The sequence below is a fragment of the Sinocyclocheilus anshuiensis genome, unplaced genomic scaffold, assembly GCF_001515605.1.
Source record: "Sinocyclocheilus anshuiensis isolate Anshui unplaced genomic scaffold, SAMN03320099.WGS_v1.1 scaffold454, whole genome shotgun sequence".
NCBI lineage: Eukaryota > Metazoa > Chordata > Actinopteri > Cypriniformes > Cyprinidae > Sinocyclocheilus > Sinocyclocheilus anshuiensis.
The window spans coordinates 2,562,681-2,573,261 of NW_015548217.1; the positions used below are offsets into that span (position 1 = coordinate 2,562,681).

The 10,581-nt window shown below is 33.0% G+C and overlaps 1 protein-coding gene across 1 annotated transcript in view; it reads left to right on the forward strand.

The window, feature by feature from the left end:
• Positions 1-569: 569 nt before the first annotated feature.
• LOC107654017 (synembryn-A-like) overlaps positions 570-10,581 on the forward strand; it is a 13,489-nt gene continuing 3,477 nt past the window's right edge. Inside the window, exons 1-9 of the mRNA XM_016440895.1 lie at positions 570-707; positions 1,538-1,623; positions 1,783-1,830; positions 2,490-2,507; positions 5,345-5,431; positions 5,506-6,101; positions 7,598-7,733; positions 8,855-9,043; positions 9,201-9,295. Of these exons, the coding sequence (XP_016296381.1) occupies positions 677-707; positions 1,538-1,623; positions 1,783-1,830; positions 2,490-2,507; positions 5,345-5,431; positions 5,506-6,101; positions 7,598-7,733; positions 8,855-9,043; positions 9,201-9,295 (1,286 nt within the window). The 5' untranslated portion in view covers positions 570-676. The remainder of the gene's footprint in view (positions 708-1,537; positions 1,624-1,782; positions 1,831-2,489; positions 2,508-5,344; positions 5,432-5,505; positions 6,102-7,597; positions 7,734-8,854; positions 9,044-9,200; positions 9,296-10,581) is intronic.

Consider the following 10,581-nt stretch of genomic DNA (forward strand, 5'->3'; position numbering starts at 1 on the left):
TGTGTGTGTGTGTGTGTGTGTGTGCGCGTGTGCGCGTTTAGAGGGAAAAGAGAAAAACCCATTTTTGGCTTTTCAAAATATATTTTGCATCCAGTGGATTGTATCTTATATAGTAAATGATTGTTTTTTGTTTTTGAACATTACATAATAAAAAATAAAAAAAAAAGAAAGAAAAAATATCACACCCTCAGATGTTGGGTAGAGTATTTAAATTGAACAAAACAAAGCAGCTTTGTTTGTTTTCAGTTTATTATCTTGCGTTTAGGCTATTAATCTTTTATGGATTCATAATTATGTTTGATTACATGTTTGCGCCTTACATGTTTACCTTGGAACAGTCAGTTTTCATCATGTCACGGTTTTCTATTGAACTGCCAGCTTGTGGCTACTGTATGTCTCTGCACATCGACTGGATCTGCTGTAAGGTTATTTATAGTATGAGTGAATAGAGATGAAGTGAAAACACATTAAAGGATTAGAGCATAACTAATGCACTGCGGGATTACAGACAAACGGGGGGTAGAGACAGAGCTGGAGGTAAACAGAGACAGAAAAAGACTGAGAGAGAGCTAGATAAAAGGCCTGCAGGTAAAGAGAGAGAATCACAGCGACTGAGCGACTGATTCAAATCCTATAGAAATTAAAGATTGAAAGGCTCCAGTGCACTGCATCCTGCATGGCACATTCAGGTGAAGACACACTCACAGGTAAGAGGATGAACGAACACACATATAAAGGAGACAAATGTTTTGGTCTGGAATTCTGGTTGCAAATCTGGAATTGACTTATATGCCTGCTTATATTTGTGTTTTTTTATATGTTAATTTCATATTAATGTCTTGACAAGGATTCTATTTTGCCATTTCAATTATTAATCTAAATATTTTTTCATAAATGTATATAAATATGTAAAAGTATGTTTAAATAAACATATATATCATTTTATAAATGTAATATTGCAATTAATATAATTAATTATATCTATAAATAATTTATTATATTGCAATATTACATTTATAACATTAATTTTTTTTGTAAATGATAAATTATACATTTATTACATTTTGAATTTGAATCAAAAATTGACTTGAAAATATTGCATTTCAGAATTTAATTTTATAAATAACATATTTCATTTTATATAGTTTGGTTATAAATTATTTAGAATTTACATTTATTATGTATATTATAAATTATTACATCTATTACATTAAATATGAATCATGTTTATTATACATTTCAAATATTAATATATCAGAATGTTTTGGTTTGTTGTTGTTTTTAGTTTGTACCTTTTTTGCTTTAATAATGGATTGATTACACTGAGCAATAATTTATTACTTTTGATTAGTGAATTAGAAAATATTTTTATTAATTTTTTTTACATTAAATATTTCTTTGATTTGGATTCTTCCATAAAGCTGTTCGTTTTCTTAAAATCACAGATTTTTAATGGTGTCAGATTTCTGAGCCCCACCTTAGATGTTTTTGGCAAATGATTTATTGTTTATGTATGTGCGTTTGTGTTTTTGTGCAGCGATGAATATAGAGAGGATTATCGAGTGTATCAGAGAGGACGATCAGAAAGGACTGAAGGCAGAACTACAGCAATTTAATCGAGAGGTACTTACAATGAACTAAAGACTGATTATATTCAATCCAGTGGATCCAAAACCAAAGCATTAATACATGTCATTATCAAACAATCTACTTTGTTGTGTACTCAAACTCACATATTATGTAACAACTCTTTTCTAATTCAACATTTTCGCTCTCTTCTAGTATGCGCAGTGTTTCTTCTATGATTTGGAGGAGAAGGAGAGAAGAAAAGTAAGAGATATTTGAGTGCAGTTACACATACACATTCAGAAATAAGGTGTCCTCTAACTGTGCTCATATTTTAGATTTCTGTATATGAATTCCATAGAGTTTTTTGAGCCGTGCCGTTTTCCTCTGGGCAGGCTGCATGTCCTCAGTTGTTTGCTGATACTGCAGTTGACTTGATCCTCGGCCTGCAGCTCATTAATATTTAGATCATAATCTCTCTACTAAATCCATCCCAGATAGCAAGCCAGTGTTGATGTGTGTACGTTAATTGCATTCAATTACAAAGTGATGCTGGTTTAGTATCATTTTTGCATCCTCAGTAAATGTTGAGACACTGTTGAAATTTCAACCAAAAAAAAACAAAACAATGTAAATTGTTCACTGAATTTGAGTTATGCTGTGATGCTGATTTTACATTTGAATGATTTCAATCTTAACCAAAATGATGGTTTGGATGAAAACTCAACATTATATCTATATCCGGGATATATTTCTCTCTTCCTGGTCTGTTAGCCCTGTTACTGATTGTTAAAACACAAAACACACACTTAGAATATTCACACATTTGACAGAATACGTTTTTTTGTGTGTTATTTTTTGGGTCGGTTCAATCATTTTCTTATTTTTCTGTTGTTTGGCTGCTTGTTCAATCTAAAAAAAAGAGGCTGGAGCTGGAAGAGGTATTATTTTCTTTTTCTTTTCTATGGCTAATGACATCCTGAAAAGGATTTGACAGTTGTTAACCCTCTGGTGGTGTTCCGCTATTTTAAACAGAAAATTCTTACCTTTTGAATTTTGTTTAATTTTATTTAATTTTATTTAATTTTATTTTATTTTATTTTATTTTATTTTATTTTACATTTAGTCATTTAGCAACTGTACAATCTACAAATCAGCCATAATTAAACAGTCTTAGATAATGTCTAAATGTATATCCAAATGCAGATCTAATCAAAGTAAGTAATTATGTCTCAAAATACTCTTATAAGAATCTAGGGGATCGCAGAGTGTATATTTATATACACTGAACAAAATTATAAACGCAACACTTTTGTTTTTGCCCCCATTTTTCATGAGCTGAACTCAAAGATCTAAGACTTTTTCTATGTACACAAAAGGCCTATTTCTCTCAAATATTGTTCACAAATCTGTCTAAATCTGTGCTAGTGAGCACTTCTCCTTTGCCGAGATAATCCATCCACCTCACAGGTGTGGCATATCAAGATGCTGATTAGACAGCATGATTAATGCACAGGTGTGCCTTAGGCTGGCCACAATAAAAGTCCACTCTAAAATGTGCAGTAAAATATGGGCAGTTTTTTTTGCAACATACATACTGTGCATCGAAGCATCTGTCAAATGTAACATTTTTCTACTTTTTTTTTTGTTTGTTTTGTTGGTTTTTTTTAGTTCACACCAGAATTTTTAATTAAAATAAACATAAGAGGTGTATATTTTAGGTGCTAAATTATGGTCACTATTTTTAGTAATGTGTTCCGTTTCCAGGCTTTTTCTCTATTTTTCTCTATTATTCCTCTATTTTTCTCTCTCTTTTTTTCCTCTATTCTATCTCTATTTTTTTTTTTTTTTAATCTAAGATTAAATTTCAGATAATAAATACATTATGTATTTACTGATTTATTTATTTATTTTTAGTTTTAAGATCATTTATTTTAATTAATATACTATTTATTTATTATTTCTTAAGTGATACATTGTTATTTTTTATTTTGTGTGTATATTTTAGGTGCTAAAATATGGTTACTATTTTTAGTCATGTGTTAATTTCTAGACAACACCTAATTTTAATACTTTTTTGTAGTTCTTAATTACTCTTGCAGTGTGACAAATTAATTTAAATTAATTGTCTGTAGCACAAATATTTCATGTAGACCTTCAATAATAAAAAGCCATAAAAAGCATGAATACTAATTAAACATATAAATAAATAAATAAATACACATTTTATTAGAACAACAAGAATGCAAGGTCTAAGCGGCTTCTCGTTAATAAGCATTTTTATTAAAATAAGCCAGGCAAACAAAAAGATATGCATAGGTTATGTTAACTAATGCATGTGCATACAGCAAATGCTACTGTTGTGCTTCTGGTGTTGTGTTTGCTTTAGTTTATTGGTTTATGTTAGCTCATAGTACCTCTAAAACAGCCTCTACTGGTTGGCCCACTACATGCTTAAGAAAAAACAACAGTCAAAACACACAAACATACACTCAGTTAGACGAGTTACAGTGTTAGTTGAAACATACAAAATCAAAGCACAATGTTAATCTAGCAAAAACAAAAGTGTTGCGTTTATAATTTTGTTCAGTGTATATAAGGCTATAAAGGCATCTAGTGGTTGCATCATGGTATTACATATGATTTTCTATATTACTCCCACCAGATGGCAGCAATCTGCTCAGGGTTTTCTGTAGTTTATCAGTTGTATTAATATATTAATATTAATTGTATTAATTGACAATAATATTCAATATTTATCTAATATTTGTATTATTTTATATAGACATAAATACTGTTTTTCAGCCAAACTGTATATTTACAACATCTACTGTAGCAGCAGGGATTAAATCACGTAGGGCCATATGGAATCCATTTTATTTTTCCTAAAATCTTTGTTTTCTGTTTTGATTTTTCAGACTTTTGTTTTACTTACATTTTTAAAAAATGTAAGTCATTTAAGAATTTACACACAGATATCTATTATTAAACATTTTGATAATGAATGCATAAAACTTTGATTGAATTAACTTTAAAACTTTAATTTAATTTAATTTAATTAATATTTTAAAATGTAATCAAATGAAATTTGTACAATTCCATACATTTTAGGCAACCAAATGCCTTTGCTATATTTTTAACTTTACGCTGTATAATTTGAAATATTTTTCTAACATTTATGTAATTTTATGTATAGTCATAAATACATAACTTAAAGATGAATATTGTCTAGTACCATGAAATCCCCTCAAAATACAGATCATTGAAGAATAAATATTTTTGAAACAAAATATATTACAATCATTCAATTAAAACAAAATGTTATGCTTATTGTCCTCAGTCTGTTTTGATCGTCCTAAAGGGATAGTTCGCCCAAAAATGAAAATTGTGTCATCACTTACTCACCCTCATGTCGTTTCAAACCTGTATGAGTTTCTTTCTTATGTTGAACATAAAAGAAGACAATTTGAAGAATGCCGTTGATGGTCCCCATTGATTTCCATAGTATTTCTTTCCCTACAATGGAAGTCAGTGGGGACCAACAACTGTTTGATCCTTCGGAATTCTTCAAAATATCTTCTTTTGTGTTCAGCATGAGAAAGAAACTCATACAGGTTTGAAACAACACGAAGGTGAGTAAATGATGACACCAATTTTCATTTTTGGGTGAACTATTCCATAAGTGAGGAACACCAGAGGGTTAAAGTCACACAGTTTCTGCATTGCTAGCGACACCCATAATTTGCGAACAGATAATTTGTTGTTTTGTTGACTGCAGTTCCGGAAGAATAAAGTGAGGGATTATGTGTCAGACTCAGATTCAGACAATGATGAATCCAGCAGCCCAGAAGTCATTTTGAGACAGGTAACCTTAGCTCACACCTAAAGCTAATTTTAAAACCAGTTTCCGCCTTTGTTTAATTTGTTTCATTCCCTCAGGCTCTGGCTGCGGTTTTGATCAGGTTTCTCCAGACTCAACCGCAAGGGCGTGTGCTGAAAGCATGCCTGAGATCCTTGCGGATTCTGTCGAGGGACAAAAAGGTTTTGGGCCCTCTGATCACTGACAGAGCGCTTCTCACTCTAGCACACCTGGGTGGCATCAGCCACGCACCCGTTCCCAAAGAAGACACCGACGGTGACACTGACCCCTATAATGACATCATCCAGGCTATTTCTGAGAGCAAACTGGGTCGAGCGGATGAGGATGATCACGACGGTGAGGAAGACGATGGTTTTGGGGCCGTAAGCAGCGATGTGAATGACCCTGTGGTCTGGGCTCAGAGCGGTTGGTGTGGCGAGCGCAAGGCCAGCACTTTTTCAATCATGAGCCTCGGACCCTCTCGCAGGAGGAGCAGCATCTTCAAAGCTCTCACTCCTGGTAAAAGAGACAGCAGAGGAAGCCTGGGAGGAGGAGAGGAAGAGGAGGAAAAAGAAGAAAAGGTCGATGATGAAGTCAACAGGAAGGAAGTCATGAAAATCTTCTGTAACATTGTTTACAATAATGCTTGGGCACAAGAGAGAGCCAGCGAACTCAGGTACGAGCCATTTCAACTTACAGTCTCAAATTTTAACGTCCTTTCTCATGAGTTCTATGAAAAATGCAAATGAAATTTGTGGTTCCCTCACTATGCAAAGCTCCTTTTGAATTGCTTGTGGAGAAAGAGGTTTTTTGCTGTCAAGACATCTACCAGCAGGGGTTTAACTTGAGATAAAAAGTTGTATTAACTTTATTTATTCTGTGTATTCCATTTGAATTTTTCCAGATTCTGTTATAATGCTTTAATTAGATTTTAATAATCAAAAAGGAATTGAATTGAATTCAATTAACAGACTGAATCAATTGAATGTTAGCCATTTTCTAATTTATTATTAGTGCTGTCAAACGATTAATCGCGATTAATCGCATCCAAAATAAAAGTTTTTGTTGTTTATTATGTATATATAAATACACACACATACAGTATATATTTTGAAAATATTGTATACATTTATATATTTATATTCTTATATTTTATATGATATATAAATATATTTAATGTAGAAAAATTATATATTTTTCTTAAATATTTACATGCATGTGTTTGTATTTATATATACATAATAAATATACACAGTACACACTCATATATTATGTAAACAAAAACTTTTATTTTGGATGTGATTAATCGCGATTAATCGTTTGACAGCACTATTTATTATTATTATTATTATTAATATTAATATTACAAGTGATAGTGCCCTATGAAATTTTATGTATTTTATTTATTTATTTTGAGAAATTCTGTGTCATCTGTTTGAATTTTTCTAGATTCTGTATTTTAGGATTTAATACAAATTTATTATCAAAAATGTTGGTAATCAAATGAATGCGTTAAACCTTAACAACTTAATTCGTCTTTTAGAATGTAATCAAATAAAAACAAATTTTTGGTGGCAGAATTTGGCAGAACATATGTCTACCCTTTAAATGGAAGAAAAATGTTGATATTCCTTTAAAATTATTATTATTATTATTTCTCTGAGAAGTACATTTTAGTACAATAGTAATATATTTGTGTCATAATTTCTTCAAGATAAACCAAACTTTTATTTTGGTGGGTTATATTGAAGACTTTTGAGTGTCTTTCTGACCAAAGCTTTATCAAATGAAATGGTGAAATGTTGATGAAGTGACTGGAGGTGAAGCTAAATATTTAAATTCACATTTTCAATTTCATATTACTTTATATTTAAAAAATATCACCCTTTTGCTGTTTAAGATTCACATGCACTTATTGTACAGCCCTACCGGATTCCATCTATGTTTTCATGCTAACCAGTGAAAGCTTGACCATTGAGTTACAAGTCATTGCAGAAATCGCTAAGTAAAGTTAGTTTTAAGAAAAGGCATATGAGCTAATGCAATGGAATTCATTGTATGTGTTACTGAAGTGTTTTGGGGGACACCGTATTCACTGAAACGAAATAGAGTTGCAATATTTGCATGTCACATGCTGTTTTCTCTTCTTTCAAACTGTTTGCTGTTTTTCAGTCTCCTCTGTGGTCTGACAGAAAAGCTAAATAAGGAGTTTCAGTCTGCGTCTTCTCCTTGTGGTCAGTTTTACGCACTCCGGTTGATGTTTTTACTGACGGCGTTGAGACCTGAACTCAGAGCACAGCTGAAACAAGTATCTTTCTTCTTCTATTTTCTAATATTTTAGTGAGTTTTCAGAAAATCTGCTATTATGTCATATACACTTACATTTAGGCTCAGTGAGGACGCATTAAATTATTAAAAGTGCCAGGTAACACATTTATAATGTTACAATGTTAATGTTTTCTACTCATCAAAGTATCCTGAAAAACAAATGTATCACAGTTTCCACTAAAATATTGAGCAGCACAGCTGTTTTTAACATTGCTAATGATCAGAAATGTCTCTTCAGCAGCAAATCAGCATATTGGAATGATTTCTGAAGGATCATGTGACACTGAAGACTGGAGAAATTATGCTGAAAAATCAGATTTGATCACAGGAATAAATTACATGTTACAGTACATTCATATAGAAAACAGATATTTTACATTGTAATAATATTTCAAAATGTTACAGTATTTTGGATCAAATAAATGCAGCCTTGGTGAGCAGAAGAGACTTTTTTTTTTCAAAGACATTAAAGGGGTCCTATTATGCTTTTTCACTTTTTCAACTTTAGTTAGTCTGAAATGGGACGAGACCTGGTTGAGCTGCACTAGAGAAGGCCACGAGTGTTATCACTATGTCGGAGACACGCTAGCCTTCCCAAGACAGACGAACTTAGAGTGGTTAGTCATCCAGGTTTAAATCACGCTCAAATTGATTTGATTTTGACACAATATTTACACTGAAGCTCGCAGGCGGCTATGGTAAGGGGCATGACATTTCCTGACCAGGTGCCGAGTGCTGCCAATCACAACACACACTGGCCCAGCTAACCAATCACAGCACACACTGGCCCAGCTAACCAATCACAGCACACACTGGCCCAGCTAACCAATCACAGCACACACTGGCCCAGCTAACCAATCACAGCACACACTGGCCCAGCTAACCAATCACAGCACACACTGGCCCAGCTAACCAATCACAGCACACACTGGCTGGCCCAGCTAATCAATCACAACACACACTGGCCCAGCTAACAAATCACAGCACACACCGGCCCAGCTAACCAATCACAGCACACACCGTGCATAATAGAACCCCTTTAAAATATCCCAACCCCAAACTTTTTTAATCTATATGCATTGACCTCTTCTTAATTTGCAGGAGGGAGGAGTGCCGCTGTTGACCACAGTGCTGGAGAAGAGTTTATCAGTGCAGTGGAAGGAACAGTATGAGGTTGTGCTGAATCCTACAGCGCCTCCTATAAGTGTGGAGGACTCACAGCAGGCTCAGGAGGCCCTCAAGATCCTTTTTAATATCACACACAGCACACACACTCAGGACCCTGAAGAGGTGAGTGTATGCAAACATTATCACACTCTCCTCCCTTACAGACAACTACTATAATGGCACCATGATGTGTCAGATGGTGATGATGCTATAGCACTGTGATTAAAAGCACACTCAATAAACTGATAGACTGTAACTGTTAATGGTTTGTGTCTGTCAGGGAGATGCGTCTCTCTATCGCCACCTGGCTGCAGTTTTGCGTCACTGTCTGATGGTGTCCTGTGAGGAGGAGGAAGCTGCAGATGAGTTAAAGGGGTTAGTGTTGATAAATATTGTTGATTGTTCTATAATAAATACTTAAAATGTAACGAAAGCCCAGTCAACAGCATCTGTAGCATTAATTCTCCACTAACTGAAAATGTTGATATTTTTGACTCGTTCCACACATAAGTGGAAGTCAAATATAATTAAAAATAATTAAAACCTATGGCATGATCGACAAGTTCAAGACAAAAATACACAGAAAGAAACATACACAGAAAGAAGTGAAAGATAATAGAATGGTACAAAATAGAATAAAATAATATGAAAATAATTGTTAATATAATATTAATATTATTAGAAAATAATATTAATAGAATAATAATTGCAACATATTAAATTAAATTAAATTATGTCTACACTACACAGTTGTGCATTAATAATCAGATCACATTATAGTGCACTTAATAATTTGGCTGACAGATGCAAGTACTTTATTGGCATTATTGACAAGATCAAGACACACAGAGAGAGAGAGAGAGAGAGAGAAGTGAAAGATAATTTAAAATAGTACAAAAAATAACTCCAAACATAATAATAGAATAATAATTGCAATATGTACAATTTTGCAGGCAGTAAATAGACTAGTAAATATGAGAATCATGTGTAGTGCACATTAATTTGGCTGACAAAGACAATGACTGACACAACTAAGACAAACACACACACAAGACAAAGTATTTAAAGATAATAGACAAAAAATAAGATGAAAATAAGACTCCAAAATAATATTAGAATAATAATTGCAAATTAAATTAAATTATTAAACACATTAAGACTAAACTGTTGTGCAGGCAATAACAGACTAGTGAATATGAAAATCAGATCAAATGTGTAGTGCACATATTAATTTGGCTGACAGATGTGTAACCGTCTTCCCTCAGTAACACCTACATCTGATCTGTTTGTGGCAGTAAAAAAAAAAAACTTTTTCAAAGTATCTCTCTCTCATATCTCTAAATTGACCACATGTAGGCCTCTTTAGCCAGTGTGCCTCAACTGTGCCAGTGTCACTTCTTCTGGAAGCCGTGTTTGTCTTGTCTGCTTTTCTCTATCATCTCCAGTCATACTGTATGAACGATTTGTGTAAATGCATTAAAGGGGTCATATGACGTTGCTAAAAAGAACATTATTTTGTGTATTTGGTGTAATGAAATGTGTTTATGCGGTTTAAGGTTCAAAAAACACATTATTTTCCACATACTGTACATTATTGTTTCTCCTCTATGCCCCGCCTTTCTGAAACGCGTCGATTTTTACAAAGCTCATCGGTCTGAAAA